Below are 22,935 nucleotides of genomic sequence, written 5' to 3'. Positions count from 1 at the left end.
TAGGTATTGTTCCAGAGGTAAGTTCTCAAAAATACTCAGTATGCTTGAGTCCTCCTTTGCTTGCTACATGATCTGAGTTGCTTTCAATTTTGACTTAGTGAAAAGAGCTTCATAATTTGTTATCAAATGCGAGCAGGCCACTCGTTAGGATAACAACAACATCATTTCTAAATCAAATAGAAACAACCATTTAAGACAGGTAGGCTTTGATAGGCAGATACTTTGTGATTACTGTAAGAAAAAGAACAAAAACATTTCATGGCAGGATTTTGGTCTGCAACTGGGGATGAGAACAAAACCATTAGAGAACTTGCTTACGGGCATGCTTCACGTTATGAGCCTCCCACAGACCATGATGTCAATAGTTATAGGGATTATTATGGACATTTTCATAGTCATGAGCCTCAACACATGGACCCTAATGACTATTCACACATGTATCATCCACCACAGAGTGAAAATGAACATTTTATTAGTGCCTCAGTCACAAATTCGTCAGTCTTGGATCAGTTAGAGGCTCAAATCACAGCTTTAGAAATGCAAATACATGAGAAATCTGTCGCATCTAATTCACCTAGGCAATCTGAAATGCATGCTTGTACCTTGTGTGGTAGCTTAAGCCATCTTGTTGAGAACTGCTATATTTTGCATGCTTATAGGCAATCTAGAGAAGGCCATGAAAATCCAAAATATGAAATGCCCACAGATTACGAAGCTAGTAGTCATTGGGACCATAATCAACCTTTCGAAGGTTGCGATCAGTATTTTATAAATCCCAATGACCATGCACACATGTATCATCCACCACAGTGGGAAGTTAAAACTTTTTGTACTTCCTCGACCTCTTGTAGGCAATCTGTGGAGGAAAATCACAAACTCATTGAGCAAGACAATGCTGAATTTGAATTGAATGCATTTCATAATGAACCATATAGCAATGCTTCTGAATTTTCTTTCTGTAGCGAGCCTCATGCTCAACCATGTACTGAATACCCATATGCTATGAGGACACCTACTGTTGAAGAATCTCCTTCCATGGGACGAATTAATGCATATTTAGATATGATTTTACTTCATGTATAAATGGAGGGAAGGGAGGAATTTCATGATGAGATGCTTGTTATTCCTAATGAGGTAAATAATGAAAATAGTGTTTATAGTCCTACTCATGCAACTAATATTGAATATGGATCTCATCTAGAGGTAAATGATTGGACTAGAGACACTATGATCTTGAATAGGGCATCACATTTCTGTTATGATGATGATGATGGTGATGATGATGATGATGATGTTATGTTAGAAGAACATTTTTATGCTGAAAATATTGTGGAACCTTTGGGTTCAGAAACATTAGGCTTCTCTGTCTCGACCTTAATGAATCATGTTTCTTATGGTATTCCATATACATGTGATGTTGACACTGATCTGGAGCCTGTGCAGTTATTCTGTGAAGATGAGCATGACTTAGGGAAGGATAAATTTTCTGTCGACACTAATGTTTTGATGCATGAAAATAACTGTAATGTGTCTGATTCCTTCCTAGGTCGCAATATGACTATTCTTATGATACTGATTTGGGTACTTTGGATGATGATGATACTGAGTTGAGGTTTGTTAATTTGTTCAATGACTGTGAGCATGATATTGCATTACTTGTTTCTGACTGGGAAAATACTAGGATGCGTAATGAAACTGTTGAGCTTAAAACTGAATGTAACTTAGACATGTCTAGCTCCCTGCCCATGTCACAAACAGATAATCTTGCACCCAACCTAGATTTTGCTTGTAAAACGATCGTAAAACCAACTTTTCTAAGAATGCCTAATCTAGGATTGGAACTGTGTGCCTCCCAAGTCCTCTTGGACTATTTTGCATCAAAATATGATACCTTTGAGGAGCCACAGTTGGAATGCGCTCTTGTTTCTTTGCCCATTCCTGCCAAAGTCCATTACGAACTTTATCTTGTGCATGATACACCCTTGAAACTGCAGGATTTTGTGTCCAAACGTATATCCGTTGAAAAATCTAAGTTTGGGGGTAGTTTGTTCTGTCTGGCAACCTCTCTTAAAATCCTGTTATGTTATAATTGTGTGAGGCTGCTAAAGTTTTTGCATGTCATCTTTTGGGTTGATCCTCAACTCTTTAGATTGTTGGTGTATGGTAAAATTTTCTTGTATATAATCCAGTTGGTAATTATATTTTCTAGCTTTTTCTTGTATATATTGTGCTAATCCAATATGATCTCAGCTGAAAATGTTGGATTCTAGCCTTGAATAATGAAGCTCTAATCTTTCTTTTGCCGACATACCGGTAATCTCTTCCCTTTTCTCTAATCAACATGGTTCTCATGGTATGTTGTTGTTTAAAATCTTTCATCTTTTGAAACATTGAGGGCAATGTTAGATTTAGGTGTGGCGGGAGTGTTTTGCATATAGAGTTTTCAGTATTTTCTTTTCCTTATATTAAAAAAAAATCAAAAAAATAAAATAAATCAAAATCTTTGTAAATACTTGCATAAAACCTCTAACTTTTAGAGATTTTAGAGTCAGTCTGACCGAAATAACTAAACTTGGAAGTACTGGAGAACACAATCAGGTTTCTTAATTGTTAGAGCGTTAAAGTTAGATTTAACCATGCCGATGGGAAAATTAGGTGCTGCAAAGATATTTGGTACTAGAGTTGTGATCACCCAGTGGAGACTGCCTATTTTTACATCAAGCGAGCACCGACCTTCAATTTTTGTGACTATCTAAAAAGTCCTTTTAGAGTGTGTGTCACCGTACGTAAATTCCGGGTAGGAATGGTGAGCTACCCAAATTCGCACCACTTTCAGCACTATTTTTGATCTCTTGAGTGCTAATTTTTTCAATCATGAGGGTGACGTCTAAAGATGAAAACTCCTTCTTGTAGTTTGATTTGCAGTTAGCACCATTCTCTCTCACTCGACAACATCAACAGATCCACAGAAACACATCATCATCATCGAGCAGTGCAACGCCAGACTCTATGAAGAAAAGTTGAAATAGTCTGAGGTTTACATGCAACAATTCAAGTAAGTAAAATTCTTATTCAAAGTGAAGATACAATACAAAGAGCAAAATTCTATACACATTTCAAGAGGTATTTTGCAAGAGCAAAGAAAACAGAAAAAGATGAGAATTAGTGAAGTTCATGAAATCAAGACAATACAGGTTGTGAAGAATCAAGTGATAAAGTCCTTCCATGACTTTAGTAGTTTCATTATTATTTTATTATTTTCAGTTTGTGTTAATTAAAAAAATGATTAAAAAAATAAAATAATAAAAGAAATATATTTATTACAGTTTGTTTTTAGTTTTGTTTAATAAACACCATGGTAAAGAATAAGAATTTAAGAGGAAAATTCAAGCAACAAGGAAATTGAAGAAAATAATTAGACATTGTCAAGGTTCTAAGAAGTTCAAAAAGTTCATCATCAACAGTTGAAAACCGAAGACCGAAGATTTAAGACGTTTCTATAGATGCTGTGAGAGTGGTGTTGATTGCCGATCGGATGTGAAGGTAAGTGAGTACTCCCATCCTTGCTAATGATTGATTTCCTTTTTTAGAGATCATCAGAAAAAGATTCTTTTTGTCCACAATTCTGTGGAGTCTCCAGAAATTATTTCGGAAGGTTCTCCTTCCCACCATTCAACGTGTGCAGGATTTCTCTCTTTATTCCTGTCTGCACATATGAGAGACTAAAAAAACGGTCTTTTTGAGTGCAATTATCATAAAACCCTATTGGTGAGGCAGAAGTCGAGGCTTGTGATCGCTCTCGAACCCTAATTCTTTCATATGGTATGGTTATTTCTCGCTCAACTCTTAAGGATGAGAATGTGTTCTTTGGTATTTCTAGCTTCGTGTTACTAGCATGCAGAAACTCTATGTCCTCATAGATCCTTGGATGTTTGGGACTCTATTACGCTCTGAAGTTGGAGAAGGTTTTGTGGGTACACCTCTGGTAAACCCTCACGAGACTACAACTCGTCTACTAGGGACACCTAGGGGTTTAAAGGCTTAGTGCATACGCTAAATGCATTCGATAGACCAGCGACAGTGGTATAGTTAGGATTTCTTAATTTCCATTTCACTTGAGGACAAGTAAAATTCAGGTTTGGGGGTATTTGATGAGTGTCAAATAGTGCATATTTCTACACCTTTTTATTGGCATTTAACTCATTTTTTGCGCGTTAAAATCATATATTATCCCAAATTTTGTGTTTTCATTGTTTTCAAGAATAAATACTTGTACTAATTAATTTTGTGTTTTTAGGTACTAAATAAAGCTTGGAAGAATTAAGGAGCCAAAAGAGCAAGGAATTGGTGACAACGTAAGAGAGACGACAAGTGAAGAATGTTGTTTGCACCTCATCCGCAAGTGAAGAATGTTGTTTGCAAGAGCTAAAACTAGGCGTGGGCTTGAGATATTAGCTTTGAAGAAGACATGGGCTTAGAAGAAATAAAAACCAAGACCCAAACCCGTTTCTCATGTGAGACGTTAGATTCAATCCAGTTGTTGAACATCCAACGTCATCTCCTCACCGTGCATCAACATTTGTTGCTTCCGGCCAACACTGAAGCACCTGCTATTCATCCCTTAATCGAACAAGAACCAAACATCCCCTTTACCTATCGTACTCATCTTCTCCATCTCTGCAAACATCAGTTCACTTCTCACTTCCATCAATTACTTTCCCGAACACCTCTGAAGCTCAGCCAACCTATCAGCCACCCTATGCAATCAATAAACCTCCTAGTCTCTTTCTATCTCCATATTAGCTTCTCTCTTATCAAAAACAGTAACCCTAGAAGTTATGATTGAGAAAGATAGATTTAGGGTTATCTTCAATGGCTAAAGCAAACATCAAATCAAGAGTTGCAGAGGGGACAAGAAATACAGGCAGTTGTGGTGAGTGGGTCTCTATCAATTTGTGAATTGAAATCTAATTGGGAGATTTTCATGTATAAATAGGGATGAGAATTGTATGTAAAACTCACGCCCGGATTAGCCGGTGCACCAAGCAGTAGTTCATGTTTGATTTTATCTCCATGATGTTCTAATTTCATAGTTAGGGTTTAGATGAAACCACTAATTTATTGCTCAGTCTAATTCAAGTTCTGGTATTGTTCTTGTTACACTGTAATGTTTTGGATAAATATAATCTGAGCCTTCATCATTTTTCTTTCACAGTGTATGCCATGTATCCATTGTAGTCAGAATATCACTATGTTGATTATGCTGCAACTCATGTTTAAATGATTATTGTTCGATCCTTTGACTAGTTGCGCTTTAATCATACAGTTAATACTTTGGAGGGACACCTTAGTTGTGATTAGAATATCCATATCAGGATTGTTTACTCATCTAAGTGATTGATCTTCGGTTAGTTGTTTTGTGAGAGGGAAGCTAATACTAGTATTAGATAATTATCTTAGGGATACTAAACCTTCCTCCTGAAATCACCCTTTGATGTGTAGCAGACTAGAATCTCCACTGCCATCTAGATAGTCGACAGAGCCTAGAAGTTCACCGTTGTCTATACAAGGGACAAGAACATTATTGAGACTGAATTGCCTTAGTGTAGGTTAAGAGGTGGATTCGACAGACCTAGCACCTTATTTATATGCTTGTAGATTACTCTTTGCTTTCGTTTTTGTTATTTCAGTAACTACCATCATCTAGCCGTATCGGTAAAAAAAAAAACTTGTTTGAGTTACTCTTGTTCGAAGTCAGTTGTAGTAAGACCATAGCTCAAATATACACCCACCTTGTCCCTGTGGATCGACATGTTCTTGCCCTGTGTTGCATATCGACACTGTGCACTTGCAGTTAGACATAGTACTAGGTACCGTTTAAGTCCTACCAGTGTGGTTGTTAGACCCCCGCTTTTTCACTAACTACTGATTTCGCAAGCTGAGTTTGCGAGCTACCGTTCTGGACCCTTCCTAGTTTTACCGTTCGCAAACCACAGTTCCGGACCTATCACAGATAAACTCGTTCGCAAACACAGTTCTCAAACAATAGTTCTGGACCTGAACTAGCACTTCACAGTTCTCATACTAGGTACACATATTATGCTATATCCAGACATTGGCAGTAGTTCTAAAACTCTCGTTAATCGATTTATAACATCCTTAGAAGACAACACTGCTAATCTTACACATATCAATAGCTTCAAGTAATTTTCAAATGATTATATGATCAATACGAAACATCCCAAGTTAACATCAAATGATTGTCTAACACAAATCATGTAAGATGTTCAAGGTAATTTCACATGATCATCTTGACTTAATATTTAGTTTCCAAAAAAGGAATTGTTTACAACTAAATTTTTCAAGTAGATGATGAAGCATTCTAAGCTTTAAACTCGTATTTCGAGAATTATATAAACGAGATAAAGTCGAATCAAAATTTCAAATGTGTATAACACAAAGTATGTATAACTATACGACTTAGTCTCATTAGTAGATAAAATTGAATAGACTTATGAGTAATAGATAAGTTTTAGTCTCCACATACCTTTTGTCGCCGAAGTTCCTCCAAGCTCTTCAGTAGATCTTCTTCTTCGATTGGTGAACGTCGTGAAGTCTAAAGATCAACTACACACTTCTATCCTAATCCGAGACATAACGATAAGTAGACTAGAAATCAAGATATAGTTTTGATCAACTAAACTTGACAAACAAGCTTGGGATGGCAACGCTTGCGAGTTCGACCGAGCAGTGCTCTAACAAGCACTTCATGGTCCATGAATATTCGAACAAACCAAAAGGGTAGTATGCAAAATTTGTTTAAGAATAACTTTTTGAAACCATCACAAATATGGGTTCGAAAGAATACTTATATACCTCCTAAAATGGTGGAAAATTTTGAAACAACTAAACAAGCTAACATGAATTTGATCATTACAGGATATATGGATCTTATCGATAAACTGTTCGTTTCAAGACAAGAACTTCAGGTAAGAGTTCTAATCATATCTCTTATTTTGATGATATTAATTTCTATGATCATTTTCCACGTTTCAAAAGAAAGAGCAAAAGAAAACAACAACATTATTTCGGTGGTGAGTGTACAACTCACCCTTGTGGAAACTAGGCACAGGTCTTGGAACCTTATCCATGAAAAAATCCTGCTGGATAAGGATTACTGCGTGGTAGGTGTACTATTTGCCTCAAGTAGTACTTGTTTATGGTAAGCAACAATCTTTTCATATTGCAATCCCTTCATGATAAGTTTAATCAGATTTAAATGTTATGAATCCTTGAGGTGAGATTCTCTGATTAAAATCTTCTCATAAATATTAATTCTCTTGTGCTCTAAACTCACGTTTATTGAGCTAAAAATACATTAGTATTCAAGGAAGAATATTTGTCATAGATAAGAAGGATGGTTGCAGTATTGTTAAAATTGTTGTGTGCTCTTTTAAAAAAAATAAACTGTTTTCTACCCTCAAAAATTTTGTTCCAAAACCCGTTAGGATCAATCGGTCCTGCACTATTAAAAGGTACACGTACCTTTTCGTCTTGACCGTACAAAACCCTAATATCTAAATCGGGTCATGAACCGACGTGCATCCCAGAGAATATCTTTTCCTTTATATACCATAACTTGCGATTGAGAAATTCTCATCCAAGGTTCCGCAACCAAGCATGTCTCCTATGTCTCTAATTTTTGAAAGCATGGAGAAAGCTCTTAATTGCGATGGTATTGAAGCAAGAGGAAAGAAGAGAACGCTGGTCGATGACGTAGTTTTTGGTTCACCTGATTATATTACTAGAGTCAAGTTCGTTGGGTTAGATTAGAAAGTATAGAAATATTGAGACATACAAGTATCACTCTGAAGACTTGAAGATTCTGAAGACGCATCGACAACGAAAATAACATCATACTTCCACTTGAGGTTAATAATACATGACTTGACTTGTTTCCATTTCTATATAGTTTGCTTTCAAGTCGTTTCTAATTGAAAACATGACATGCAAAGTTATATATGTGAAACTCTTGTATAATAGACTTGATCATCATATTGTGATCAAAGTGTCAAGGAACAATATATCAATCAGTGATAAACGCTTTATATTGATTTACATAGTATTATGCTTATCTTTTGAACTTCGTAATTGCGACATCGACATAATCTTCGTAACTTTTTACTAGATTGTGTAGTGAATATAGATTTGATTTCATACCTAGAAAACTATGTTTAATTACATAAGTTTAAGGAAGTATATGTATGAAATTGTTTCATAGTCGAAAGGAAATCAAAAGGATGTTATGGTCTTTGTTTTCATTGAAGATTTTAAGTATGGACCGATCCTAACGTATATAGGGAATCAAGGTAGAACCGATCCTAGCTTATGTTGGAGTCAAGGTAGAACCGATCCATACCTATATTGGAAGTCAAGGTAGATTCGATCCTAACTTGCTTTAGGTATAGTGGTAGAACCGGTCCCAATAAGAGAAACTGATTTCTATAAGTCACGTACACTTTAGGGTTTGTGTGATTTGGAAATTGGGTTTAAAAAATAGGAGAGTGCAAGATGTCGACATAGTGATTAATTTGAACATGTGCTGAAATCTTATTTCTTAATTGTGCAAAGATATTCCTTTATACTCAAGGTGAGATCCCAAACCGAATATAGTAGAAAATCTTTTTGAGATTTTAGAGGTTAATATGTTTTGTTTTACCAGCAATCAAAACATATCTCTAGAAATATTTATTAGTTAATTGTTATCTAATTTTGAGTTGTCCATTGATATTTCGGTTATACAGTTGGATATTGGTTGGAATTCATAAAACCGAATTTAGGTGCTTTATTGCATACCTTTTAATATCTTCGGCTATGGAAATTCCTTGGTGTCTAAACTACCTTGGTCTATAAATAGTGAAGTTTGTTCTTCTTATAAACTTATCCTAAGCCAGGCAAACTCATATTTATTGTTATTGTAATACTGTCTTGGGAAGGAGAGTAACCTAATTAGGCAAAATTTCTCACGTCTGCTAGTTTAAAGACTTCTTTCGGATCAAGAGGCGTCTACTATTACTGTTGGTGGGAAACTTGAATCGATTGTTATTTTAGTTTCCAATTATTGATTTAATTGACTAACGTTAGTTATCTCTTGATTTGCACTTAGTTTGATTATTCTTGAGAGCCTTCTCTTCTGACATAAGGTAACTCAAACTAGATCAAGAGTATAACATTGACTTGTGATTATTCATTGTTAATAGATTTTGTTATGTGCGTGATCGATCATAAGTCAGAAATCAAGTTTTTTATTGTGCAGGTATAAAAGACTATTGAAAATTGAAGACAAAAAGATTTTTCTTATTGGTTTTGTATCATCATGATTTGCTTCATGCACAAACTTGATCGGCTGGGATCCGGTTTATCTTTTGATAGAATGATTATTGACTAGTCGTATTTAGATCGACATGCTATCATTTGGTGGTACTCTTAAGTATCTAAAATATGGTTATTCTGTTTGACTTGATCTGGTTAACTTGTTTAATCCAGATCTTGGAAGATCTAAAACCCGACAAAGGAGTTTAATCTATTTTAAAAATAAAATCCTCTGTCACACTCAACATCAATATTTGTGATGAACTTCTTGAGATATAAGGGTGGTTACCAAACAAATTAGTCATTTATTGTTTGGAAGACGATCCAAAAGGTTGAGTGCTTAAAGTCTTCAGAGAGACTAAAGTAACTAAAGATAGTGGACTCTATCTTAGCATTCACGTGCATTGACCAGATTGGTTGTAGGCGCAGGGATACTGAGGAAACTAGGTAACTAGGGGTAGTTTACTTGGTTTCAACAATACGAAGTTCGTAGTGTCTTTGTATAACTGCTTAATTATGAGAGTATTCAAAGATGGACTAGGTTTCAGAGTTTTTCTGCATTTGCGGTTTCCTCGTTAACAAAATCTTGTTGTGTTACTTACTTTTCCGCATTATAATTATTTAGTTATAATAAAGTAAATTACACTGTACGTTAATCCAAAGCACTTGATATTGGTCCTATAGTATATCGGTCTTGTACTGTAACTATTATCAAGTGATTACCTTGTTGTTGTATTGTCTCGACTTTGTCCATAGACGATCACACAAGGTGTCGTACTTATACATTGATATCGAAAATATTGTGGTGTACTTGGTACCCTCGTCATTTCTTATATCTTAGACGAGTTAAACCACGGAAATACTATCTGTTTACCGTTTTTTTACACAAAATAAAATACCCTACTTGTGTGTCGCCACCGTACTGGTTCATAGCATTCAGGCTCGGGATCCTCCGCAAGTCCCAACAAGTCCGTCACTCAGGTCCGGCCCTGCCATATAAGCGACACAAGCGGCGCTTGAGGCCAAACAATGGAAGAGGCCACAAAAATAAAAACATTCCTTTCCGGGATCGTTGGGGATAAATTTGGGGCATAACTAAAAGATAAATAACATATTATAAGGGATCACTGGTGATAACAAACAGACTTGTGAGGACCAAAAAAAGAAATAACATGTCATATTTATAATGCTTTTCGCTAAACAGGGGGCCACAAAAACAATTGGCTTCAGGCCACTAAAAATGCAGGACTGGGCCTGCCGTCACTTACTCACTTCCCATTCTAGGGCTTAGATACGTGACACAGGGGTAGGAGATGTGGGGAAACACGCCAAATAAGTTCTCCTACCAGATAGCGAAAGATGGTGACAATGCTACAGAGACACCGGATTTATACACCACTATCTTACACCACTATGTGGCGCCTATATCAACGGTTGATTCCTCCCATTTTACCCCACCAGGAAAAACAAGGGCTCTGTTTAAAGGAATGAACCAACCAAAAGTTGACACATAATGGGGTATAACTTTTGGCGTAAAAATCCGGGGTCCGTGAATCAGAGATAAGTACAAAACCAATAAATATACTTCTAGGTTCAGTACTGCTACTACACTGATCAGAGAGAGAAAGTATCTCTTTAGTGTTTACTCCCTCAGTCTATCCTACCGACCGTAGAGAGAGAGTCTTTATGGATTCAATACACAAACAATGTACTTCTAGGTTCATTACCACTACCACTACTGCATTGATCTGTTTCTCACCATGGGGAAGGAGAAGAACGAAGAAATAGCCTACATTGATGTTGATTCTCAAACCTCAGGTAACTCTTTGATTCTCTTCTTGTTTGAAAAAGCTGGGAGCCTGTTTGGTAGCATTTTCAAAAACAGTTTTCAAAAATAGTTTTCTACTGTTTTTAAAACAGACCCTTTTTCATTGTTTTCATTTTCCAAAAGCTGTTTGGTATGGCTGTTTTCAAAAACATATTTTTTAAAATTAGTTATATGTTAAAACTAACAATTCAAAAAGTAGTTATGAGCTTGCACAAATGTTTTATACATAACAACAATTTTACATATTTGTACAGCCAAATCTCTTCCAAATACCCCCTTTGGTACAGTCCCTACACAAAGCAAATACATATTGTTATTTACAAGCAAAATGAATAACAATAAAAAAGAAAATTTTACTGATATCAACATAAACCCATTACTAATTACTATCAAAAAAAGAAAATCACACAAAACCAAGCTCACATTAACATAAATATTGTGTCACAGTGTAACTTCAAGTTCTAAATCACAACACTCAACAACCCTTAACCGAGTTCAGTTTCTAAGAAAAAAAAACATATTACAAACTCTTAAGCCACATAATTCTCCTTGATTCTTTCATTTTCTTAAAAATTCTCTTATAGTCGGGGTTTCTGAACTTGTCAATGGCTTTGAGATATACATCATCTTCCACTCCTTCCATGTTGTCCAATATATCCATACAATCTTCAATAGATGATGATATCTCTGTGCTGGTACAAAGAGGAGATGTTACTTCCTTATCCTTCTTACGTTCAGCCTTTGCTTTTGTTACTTCAGCTTTAACTTTAAGATTTTCAGTCTATGCTACAAGTGCATCATCAAACCTTGATGATTTAGTCGCCTTTCGCTGAGGAAGATCAATAGGAAGTTCTAAAGCACGTCTCTGTATGTTTGATTTTGTGTGTGATGAAGGGTGACTCGTGTCTCCAGAGCTAGCGGGTTCTACATGTACCCCTTTGCCAAGGAATTCTGTTTCCAAGTCTCTTTCGGTGTCTGAGTCAGGAGGAGACCGTGTTGATGCATTAGACATGCTTCCAGATGTTGTTGTGCTATTAAATATCTCCCCAAGCATATAATAATTGTCTAACCCCTTTTTACGGAAGGTTTTGCACCAGGATATTTCTGCATTTGGGAATGTTACACATGCATTATACTCTTGACCTATATTATGTACAAGTAAATATCTTAGTGTAAACATTTATGCGCATACCTTCAAGTAACGCTTCCAAGCATCATCACTTGCAGTGACCGTGTTTGCAACTGGATCCCGACCCATACCAGTATCACTCACTAACCTTGCAAATTCCCTATGCTCTATACGCAGTCGATTGAATTTAGCTTTCAACTTAGGAATGTTGTATCTCTTACCAAACTTAGCAAAGAGAGCATTATCTATTTCTCCCCATTTCTTCTTCTCCAATGTAGTGGTTTGTAACCCATTTTTGGCTTCATCATGAACCAATTGAACAAAGTAATCCACAATATACTGTGGCCATGTGCGGATATCATCTACGTTATCATCACTTGATAGAGAAGCCATCTTTTTTTCTACATAATACATACTGTATAAAACTTAAATCTCACAGGTATGCAAAATCACATAACTCGGAATTTTAAGGCAACAAGATTAAAAATATTATGCAAAATCAAAACATGTTTACTTAAATAGAAAATAAATAAATCACTGTGTTGCTTAAATAATTTATGCATTGTTGTCCAGGCTTAGTGTTGTTGCTTCTCAATCAGTTGTAAAGCAAGAGAAATATCAAGCAACCTGCTGATTTAGTCATGAAAATGGTGCTACTAACAGTTACAACTAGTTGTTAATAAACTCCCAGATAAAATGACGTACGAATGATCCTAAAAATTCAGTGTAGTCCACCACATGGTACTTACGTAAGAAAAAAAAAATTGTAATAAAAGCAGCCAGTAAGGATCCCTAGTTTTAGAAAATGTATCCATCTCCCATTCCCAAAAATCCCCTTCATAAGCTTAAGTGTAGCTATCCCCATCTTCCTAAGTGAGCCTTCAAAAAGCCACAGTATAAAGAACACAAATGGCATATTCTTCTACCTACAAACATCCATGTTAAGTTGATTTATATGGTCAAGGAGTTGATGACAGTCAGCATGCAGTAGTCAATCATTGAAAAACCCCAGGCTCGAAGGCTAATCGTAACTAAACTCAACGAAATCCAAGTACAAATGCTATCTAGTTTTGTTCAGGATCCAAGTAGACATATCTCGTACCCATGATTAGACATTGCCTGTAATACCCCAATTAACATAAGGCAATATGGGTAGAGTATGCATTTGTTGATCATTTACAAAGAAATACACTAATAATAATTCATCAAAGATACAATTGCAAGTTCTTCTTGAACAACTCCTGCCACGGAGGGTTGGGCGGCTTTTCACATGTAATTTTACTTAAATCCATAAAAAAATTGTTAAGGGGAATGCTTATAATGCAAAATTAATGTGAAATTTTACTCACAACATCAAGGTCACATACTGCAAAATTCCATGATTACAGAGTAATTAAGCAAAATTAAAGCGGAACTTGTACCTTACGACATTTGAATTTGTTTTTTTGGATATAGTTTGTTTCAGTCCTAAGATGGTGTATATTATTTCCTACCTTTCAGTTGTTTAAGAAAGAAGACATGCCCAAATCAGTTATCCCCATTGCTACACCGGGGTAAATTTGTACTTCCCCTGGTAGAAACACAAGCAGCTAAACCCATAGGAACAGTGTACATCAAGCTAGTGGTATGATGAGAATAGCAGTGGCATCAACAGCAATAGTAGGATTAGGCAAATACCCAGCCAAGACAATCATAATCTCATACCACCACCATTCAAGACAAATCCCTAAACAACTTGGTATAGCCAATTTCAACAATGGACCTAACCCACTAATCACATTCTTAAATCCAAATGTCCATTTTAATATACATCTTCCCGATATGTAAATATAACCAGACATCAAAATCACCATATTCAAATTTGTTAACACTGATGCCATTGCTACACAGGGTACTCCTAATTTCATTACCATCACTAATAACATGTTTAATGGTACATGAAACAAAACAGCTAGAACTGAAAGTCGAACCCTAAACATGTAACATAGACTTTTATTTATGGAATATGACTAACAATATGTATTACAGAATCGTTAAATTCTAGATTAGGAGCAATTTAACTGCCCAAATATGAGCGATAGATTACCTCGTATTCAACCTTGTGCTTCTGAGATTCTTCAAGAGGAACGTAGTACTTTGCAAGACGAGTTTTTCCTTGTCTGTTTTGCAACAATATGAATCGAATCTGCAGTAACATACAAACAATTAAAAGATGCAGGAATGGTGGTTTCTAATAACCGTATACCAAATCAATCAATACATTTGTTTCAAATCATATACCCATTATTCCAAAAGGGGATTAGCTAATGACCGTAGAGAAATCGAAAAGAAATCATACATGCAACCCAGAAATTGAAATAGATATTCATACCTAAAAATTGTTGCAAACCCTAGAACTTGATACCAAATCAATCAACCCATCTGCTTCAAATCATACACCCGATTAGTCCAAAGGGAATTCACTAATAGCCTAAAAGAAATCGAAACAAAATCATGAAAATGATCATGAAAACAAAATCAACCCACCTCCTCTGGGAAATTCTCTGCTCGTTTCTGAAGGAGAAGAAGGAAGAAATGAAAACGATGAAATGTTGTTTTTATTTTAGGTGTTTTCGAAAACAAAAAACGAGTAAAAAACGTTTTTAGAAAAACTGCAACCAAACACGTTTTCTCATTGTTTTCTGTTTTCACTGTTTTTGAAAAGTGAAAATTGTTTTGGAAAACACTACCAAACAGGCCCAGGGGTTTTGATTATTTTGCTTCACCATAAAGCATATACTACTAATTGAAATACAGGGTTATTGAAATGTAGGGTTTTTCAAGTGATGGAGTTTTAGGTTTTACTTTTGATCAAGAAAAAACAAAGGGGTTTTTCTTGGTTTTAGCTGATCAGAGATACAATTGAATTTTTTGAGTGCTGTTAAGTTTATTGTTTTTCTGAACTAGGGTTTTGTCGCTCCAAATGTAGTTACAGGAGTAAGAATCTATGAGAAAGCATAAGGACAGTAAGAAAAGAACAAGTTCTGAAATTGATTTGGCTTTGATAAGATTTCTCATTTTAAATGAATGTCTTTGAATTGTGATTTGTGGAAGCATTTATTGGATTGGACACGATTAATTCTGTTTAGAGCCCATTCGTAAAGGTGTGATCAGTCTTTGTTGTCACCACTAACAGCTAACTTAGCGTTCTTTCAGCCCCTAAAAACTGTCAGATTGCTTCTATTGTCCAAGTTTAATTTTCAAAGTCTATGAATTGAGTGAAAGATAAAAGTCATGCCCCGATGAATTATGATTTTGAGGAGCTGATTGCATATTAGTTTCGTTTACACGTTAAGCGTCATCTAACTGACTGAGGCTCCTTCTATAAATCAAGTTACATCAAGTTCTTTGTATTTCTAATTTTGCATTGTGTTTCCATTAGATGATAGTGCTCGGAACTTAAAACAACCTTAATAGATGTTTATAGTGCTCGGACTACAAAACAACCTTGTACTATACAGATTGTTGTTTCGGTGGACAAAGAACAAGTTCTGAATTTGAATTGACTTAGATAACATTCTCATTTTTGAAAGAACATCTTTGAATTGTGATTTGTGGAAGCATTGGAGGGTGTAGATGATTAATTCGGTTTAGAGCCCATTTGTAAAGGTGTGATCAGTCTATGCTGTCAGCACTAACATTAAACTTAATGTTCTTTGATTCTACTATTATCCAAGTTTAATTTAGAAAGTTTTATGAATTGAGTGAAAGAGATAAAGTCATGTCCCGATTTATTATGATTTCATGGAGCTGGTTGCATTCTAGTTTCTCTTACACCTTAACTGACTGAGGCTCATTCTGTAGCTCAAGTTACATTAAGTTCTTTGTACTTATAATTTTGCGTCATTTTTCCATTAGATGTTTTTAGTGCTTGGAACTTAAAACAACTTTAATAGATGTTTATAGTGCTCGGAATTTAAAGCAACCGTGTACTGAACAGATTGTTGTTCCGTGGAGGCTCCAAAGACTATAACCAGGCCAACATCCTCTGTACAGATTGTTGTTCCGTGGAGGCTCCAAAGACTATAACCAGGCCAACATCCTCGGGATCAATAGAGAAGTTTGACAAATCACCGCCCCTATGTATAAATTGTATTATACCTCGACGAAAGCGATCAAAGATGCGACGTAGGAAAATTTATTCAACTATCTCTCCTCGATATCAGCCGTCAAAAAAGATAATTGAGAAGAAGATTCCAACCTGCAAGCAAGATCAGAATTCAAAAACCTTCCCTCGACGTCAGCCATCAAAGAGGATAATTAACAGCAAGATTCCAGTCCGCAAGGAAAATCAGCTTGACACGAACAAGTTTCAGTCCTACTTCGAGTGGGTTCACCAACATATTGTTCTACATGTAGATCATTTTTGGTTTGAAGATACTGACGATGTCCTTTCGTGCAGGGATATTTTATGGAGCTCCTTTTCGCCAGAAAGAAAGAACTCTTTCGCATATATGGATTGCATTTGGCTTTCCTTGTATTGGAAAGGGTTGCCCAAGGAAAAGGTGTTGGCCTGGGTTAAGAACAGACATATTTTTTCAAAAAAATATGTTTTTGTTCCCCTTGTATGCTGGTACGTTTACTACTAACACTGAGCGCAATCTTTTTCTCATCGACCAAATCTGATGTGAAGTTTATCTGATATGTCAATTACTTAGGAGTCACTGGAGTCTTCTGATCTTATGTCACTTTGGAGAAAGTTTGGAGTCCACAACTACAAAACCATGCATGCTGCTACTGGATTCCCTTGAAATAGCAGATCCAAGGAGGTTTGAACCTGATATAAGAAAGTATGTCTCTCGTACATGGCTAATTTTTCTGTGTTGTAGTTCTATGCTTGAGTTATAACATATCATATATATTCTTGCATTTCCAGGTTTATATTCGACATTTTTGAAGTGGAAGGCAAACCGGATCACAAAAAGGCAATTGGAAAAATTCCTTTGTTAGTGCCAAAGGTAAATCTCAACTTTCTTTCTTTTTTTATTTTGAAATATAGATCCCTTGTCTTGAATTCTCATGTGTACATGTGGAATTCTCAGGTGCCACAACAAAGGAATAAAGACGATTGTGGATTTTTTGTTCTCTACTACATGGAATTGTTCATGCGATCTGCTCCAGACAATTTTAGCATTGACGAGGGCTATCCTTATTTTGTAAGTACTGTTTTTGAAGATGTAGTGCAAAGATTCCAAGTATTTTTGTATCTCTCGACACTTAAACGAGTGAATATCCGTTCTATGTGTTGCAGATGGATGAAAATTGGTTTAGTGCTGAAAGCGTGCAAAAGTGCTGTGCACAAGTCAACTTCTTTTGTAGGTGATGTGCTCTGGTTGCTTATTATGGCATAACTCATACACTATAGGAAGTCTCTGTAAGTTGTATATTATGACATTAAATGGAGGAAAGAACTTATCAAGATATATCAGTTTCAGGTTGTTGTGTTTATTGTCAATTTCGTTGAAAATTGGATGAGTGTTTAGCTTGTCTGGTGTTTTTTTTGCCTGTTCATAAAACTTAAGAATCTGCTGTGGTTTTTAACATCCTCCAGCAGTTGTATTTCTATTCCGAGATACAAATGCTGGTATTGTATAAAAAAAAATGTGGCTTAAGAATGTTCAGAGTAAGAACAGACTTCTATTCAAGCAAAAGATTTTAGAAAGAAATTTTTAAAAGAACTTGCTATCATCCTGATATGTTTCCCAGGTTCATAATATTGCAATTGCTAAACCAGAATATGAAACATGAAAAAAACAATCTCCATTTTACATGAGCAGTTTACAGCCATAATGAGGCTCAGCAATTGTTGCATACCAGCACCAGTTATTGCTAAACCAGTATAATTCCTTCACCCTCTTTTCCTTTTTGCCAGAGGACATTTCTTGTTCATCCGGCCTTCGTGAAAAAGGATGTCTGATCCCTACATTCAAAAACCATTAAACCAATCACAACAAGATTCATTATCAAACACCGCACAATTGAAAACTCTTCCACAATTGAGTTCTTAGACTAACTTTCAGCTTTTGGACTTAAGTCCAAAAGCTACTTCTAAAATTAACTCTTGGCATAGGTACTGTATGCACCAAATGCGCGAGCATCCTAAAATGTATAATATTTTATGTGGTTTTACAGCATTTTGGTTGTTAATTGCCGTCTTTGTGCTAACTCAGATTCTCAATTTCAAAATGATTCAATTCTGTGAAGCAAAAAAGTTTTACTTCTGACTTCTGAGAAGCATTCCCACTTTTTAATAAGCAAAAACACTTCTGGTTGCCAAAACACTATTTTGATACACATTTATAAACATTGACGATACTGCTTGCATAAGTTGACTCAGTGCAATCTGCAATGCAATGACTAGGTGAAAGTACAATAATACAAGTCTAGCATGTCTGTTCAACTGCAGTGGAGCAGTCCCTTGTGAAACTCCCTTGAACAGCACTTTTATGTTTTATGCAGGTATCTCAGTAACGGGAATGGCACACTTTTTGCAACCTGCATAACAAATTCTTCACTAACTGTACATCGAAACCAAGTTGATCCCTCCAGAGGACAGTTTCCGCCTTTAGAAAGAAAATTAGCATTGCATAGAGTGGATAACTGCAACAAAACATCAGCCCCGCCAACTTCAGCCCTATCAAAGACATTTTCGTCTTCAATTTTCCCTTCGTTCTTGAGCGATTTAGCTACAAAAACACACAATCTTTCCAATGAGAAAGTTTTAGGTCCTTTCATGATCAACTTTTGTGCTGCATTTTCTTTTTTCAGCTTGGATGTCTCAGACACCTTTCTCTTGCGCTTTCGGTTTTCACCACCACCGAAGGAATCAAAGAGTGGTACATCATCAGTAGCTGGATTCCATGAAGCAAGGAACGAGGAAATAAGAAGCAACTTCGTCGACACGGGCATATGGAACTCAATCTTGTCTGCATCTGCCAACTTTGTCTTGATTTTCACTTTGTTTTCTTGAATTTCAACTGAATTCGGATAAGATGGGACCTTGAACATCTCGTTAAGAGCCGGAAATACGTTGTGTTTGAATCGCGAATACAAGTTCAACTTTTGTGCTTTATCTTCAGTGGGAACTAACCCTGTAACACGTAGAGGTTCACAATACTTTTGAAATAAGGGGGCGAATGCATTCCATAATTCATCCACTCGATTTGTCACTTTAAAAAAAGAACTCAAAACTGCAGCATCCTTAAGGAAGGTTTCGTACAGAGGGTTCTGGTTTGCATGGTTTTCCTTGAAGATCCTGAAAAGCTCTTCTTGTTTATAACCAGGGAAATGAACCTGCATTGGTTCAACAAAACCAGTGTCTATGTGATACATACCAAGCGAGGCACTACTAATAAAAATCAAACCCACTTCAGGCATTTTCAAGATTTCATATAGCTTAAACAACATTGAAGTTATTTCCAAATGTTTGTCCCGTTTGCGCACAAGTTCTATACTGTCAAATACGAAATAAATCATCGTACCATTGCAGCATTTCTCGTTCCCATCCTCCAATTTGTTTATGAAACTAGTCAACCCATTTCGAAGAGAATTAACAAAATCAGCAGGTCTTTGGCAACGCTGCTTAGCATTCACATAACCACCATTACCGGCATGATGCGCCAACTGATTCAATATACTCCTAAATAGCAGTCGCGGGGTATAACAAGTACGGCAACTTGCATAAACGAAAGGTCGCTTTAGATACCTGAAGATTTGAAGAATGCAACTTGTTTTTCCGGTTGATGCATCACCATAAATGAAAAGTGGAAGCATGGGAGAATTCACCGGACCCAACACATCCAAGAGCTCAAGAATCTGAAGCTCTCTGCCCGGAAGACTAGAAAGCAAAGCATTCTCCTCCTCCTCCTCCTCCATACTCAAGATCAATGAGGGCTGATCCCATGTTCTCATTTGGGTTGCCAAGATTTTATAGCAGAAAAAATCTTTACAGGTCTAGGGTTTTATCAAAATGAGCACATACTTTGTCAAGAATTGCTCAATATTTCGGTCCCCCTTTCTCATTAATAAGTTAACTATTTATACAAGACCAATACTTGGGACTCAAGAATCAATCCCTTTCCTAATACGTTTCTATGACTGTCTTGAGACCTACTTTACGGGTCTCAAGAATAGACACCGACCCAATGGGTCTTATTTATGGAATCTTCCATATCAGTCTCAGTTTCTGCACCATTCCTTATTGGTGCTTTGATACACTTTCCATATCGGTCTCAGTTACGTGTCTTAATACCCTCCCTCAATACGGAGCATGCAGGTCACAAATGCCCATCTTGGATAGAAGACCTTGAAACTGAGTTTTCCCTAATGATTTTGTGAAAATATCCGCCAATTGTACTGTGGTAGGAGTGTAAGATGACGATATAATTCTCTGTATTATTGCATCCCTGATCAGATGACAACCTACCTCTATATGCTTGGTACGTTCATGAAAAACTGGATTCTTAGCAATATATAATGTTGATTGGCTATCACAAAGAAGACTCATTCCTTGTGTATGATGAACTCCTAAATCTCGAAGTAACTGTTTTAACCACTTTAACTCACATGTAGTTTCCGCCATTGAACGGTATTCTGCTTCAGCTGAGCTACGAGACACAGTATGTTGTTTCTTAGTCTTCCATGACACTGGCGAATCTCCAAGAAGGACAAACCATCCGTTAAAGGACAACTTTCCCAATCTGAATCACACCAACCTTTCAAGTTAAGATTACTATCAGAGCGCAACAGAATTCCTTGTCCAGGATTCTTCTTCAAATATCTAACCACACGAAGTGCGGCTTCCCAATGCTCCAGTCTAGGTTGTTGCATAAACTGGGACAAAGTATGCACTGAGTAAGCAAGATCTGGTCGTGTGACTGACAAATAAATTAGACGTCCAACCAGTCTTCTATATTTCTCCACATCTTTGAGCAAATCACCTTTTTCCAAAGCAAGACGATGATTCGTCTCCATTGGAAATTCTGCAGGTTTTGCACCTAACAAACCTGTTTCCATGATAATATCCAACGCATATTTTCTCTGGCATATGTAGAAACCCTTTTTACTACGAGCCACTTCCAATCCTAAGAAGTATTTTAATTTTCCCAAATCTTTCATCTTAAAACATTGACCCAAGTATGACTTAAATTTTATAAGTGCAACTAGATCATTACCTGCAATAATCAAATCATCAACATACACCAGCACATTAAGTTGCATCTTTCCCTTGATCATAGTAAAAAGAGAATAGTCTGAGTATGATTGACGAAATCCATAATTCTTCATAGACGTTGACAACTTTGCAAACCAACACCGTGAAGCTTGTTTTAGTCCATACAATGATTTCTTCATCCTGCACACCATATTAGGATTATCCTTGGAAAATCCTGGCGGTATCTTCATATACACTTCCTCTTCCAGATCTCCATGAAGAGATGCATTATGTACATCCATCTAATGCACTTCCCACTCCTTAGCCGCTGCAACAGCTAAAAACATACGAACAGTTGTCATCTTTGCCACTGGTGCAAACGTCTCATTGTAATCTAATCCTTCAACTTGATGATTTCCAAAGATTAATAGTCTCGCTTTTAATCGTACCAACTTCCCGTTTTCATCATACTTCTCTGTATATATCCATTTGCTTCCTAGTGCCTTCTTACCGGGTGGTAATTCTGTTAGATCCCACGTTCCTTGTTCTTCCAAGGCTCTTATTTCTTCCGCCATTGCTTTCCTCCATCCTGGATGCTTCATTGCTTCTAAAACTTTTAGGCTCAGATTTTGCAGTTAGTGCTGCAAGATACGTTTTATGTACTGCAGAAAACCTATCACAACCAACATAATATGTCAAAGGATAAGGTGTACCTGAGGATGATGATTGTGTGGAATCGAGCTGAGATGGACTATTTTCTCGAATGGTGTGCGTCACAAATCCTTTGAGCCTACTAGAAGGGATCTTCTGACGCTTTCCCTTACCCATCTCTTCTTCAGCCATGACATTATTGCGAGCACCAACATCCAGTTCAACAAAAACATCCTCTACTGGTTGTTTATGCGTGTCGCTGTGTACTTCCACAGTCACGCCTTCTTCTGCAACTGTGCTGTCTTCATCATCGCTGTACACTTCCGCTGTAACTTCCGCAGGACTGGATTGATCAGTCTCAGTCAAATCACCAGACGTATTGGTCTCAGTGGAATCTCTAAAATTCGACTGATTCCTGCAATTCGAAGCATCCTTATTCAACCCACGTTTCAAGTTCGGCTCATATGGAAACTGATTTTCATGAAACTTCACATCTCTCGACACCAGAAATTGTCTTGTGTCTAAATCGTAAACTTTCCACGCCTTCTTACCAAAAGGATAGCCAAGAAATACACATCTCCTTCCTCTACTCGCAAATTTATCTCCTTTACTGCTTTGATCATGCACATAGCACAAGCATCCAAACACCTTCAACTGATTATATGGTGGTTGCTTTCCAAAAAAAAATTCATAAGGAGTTTTATTGTTTAGTATAGGTGTAGGTGTACGATTAATTAAGTATGCCGCGGTCAGTGCACATTCTCC

General features: G+C 36.6%; 2 protein-coding genes and 1 long non-coding RNA gene across 4 annotated transcripts; 1 reads left to right on the top strand and 2 right to left on the bottom strand.

Moving 5' to 3' along the window:
- Window positions 1-12,546: 12,546 nt before the first annotated feature.
- LOC113307999 lies at window positions 12,547-14,911 on the bottom strand. Of its 2 annotated transcripts, none has more exons than XR_003339433.1 (4): window positions 14,856-14,911; window positions 14,701-14,750; window positions 14,416-14,514; window positions 12,547-12,744 (listed from the first exon to the last, which is right to left on the bottom strand). It is a non-coding gene; the product is annotated as an uncharacterized LOC113307999 (long non-coding RNA). The 2 variants fall into 2 exon arrangements; XR_003339434.1 differs by having other exon boundaries at window positions 12,547-12,730.
- Window positions 14,912-16,489: 1,578 nt separating this feature from the next.
- Window positions 16,490-17,691, top strand: LOC113311553 (probable ubiquitin-like-specific protease 2A). The gene is made up of 5 exons (XM_026560380.1): window positions 16,490-16,941; window positions 17,027-17,137; window positions 17,245-17,326; window positions 17,411-17,524; window positions 17,620-17,691. The coding sequence occupies exons 1-5, from the start codon at window positions 16,490-16,492 to the stop codon at window positions 17,689-17,691; spliced, it is 831 nt and encodes a 276-aa protein (XP_026416165.1).
- A 1,121-nt stretch (window positions 17,692-18,812) lies between these two features.
- Window positions 18,813-20,279, bottom strand: LOC113311552 (origin of replication complex subunit 5-like). Its single transcript, XM_026560379.1, has one exon. The coding sequence runs from the start codon at window positions 20,277-20,279 to the stop codon at window positions 18,813-18,815; it is 1,467 nt and encodes a 488-aa protein (XP_026416164.1).
- Between the last annotated feature and the right edge of the window lie 2,656 nt (window positions 20,280-22,935).

Source organism: Papaver somniferum, chromosome 9, assembly GCF_003573695.1.
Source record: "Papaver somniferum cultivar HN1 chromosome 9, ASM357369v1, whole genome shotgun sequence".
Taxonomy (NCBI): domain Eukaryota; kingdom Viridiplantae; phylum Streptophyta; class Magnoliopsida; order Ranunculales; family Papaveraceae; genus Papaver; species Papaver somniferum.
The sequence above is the reverse complement of the archived record's forward strand: the minus strand, read 5'-3'. Positions and strand labels throughout refer to the sequence as shown.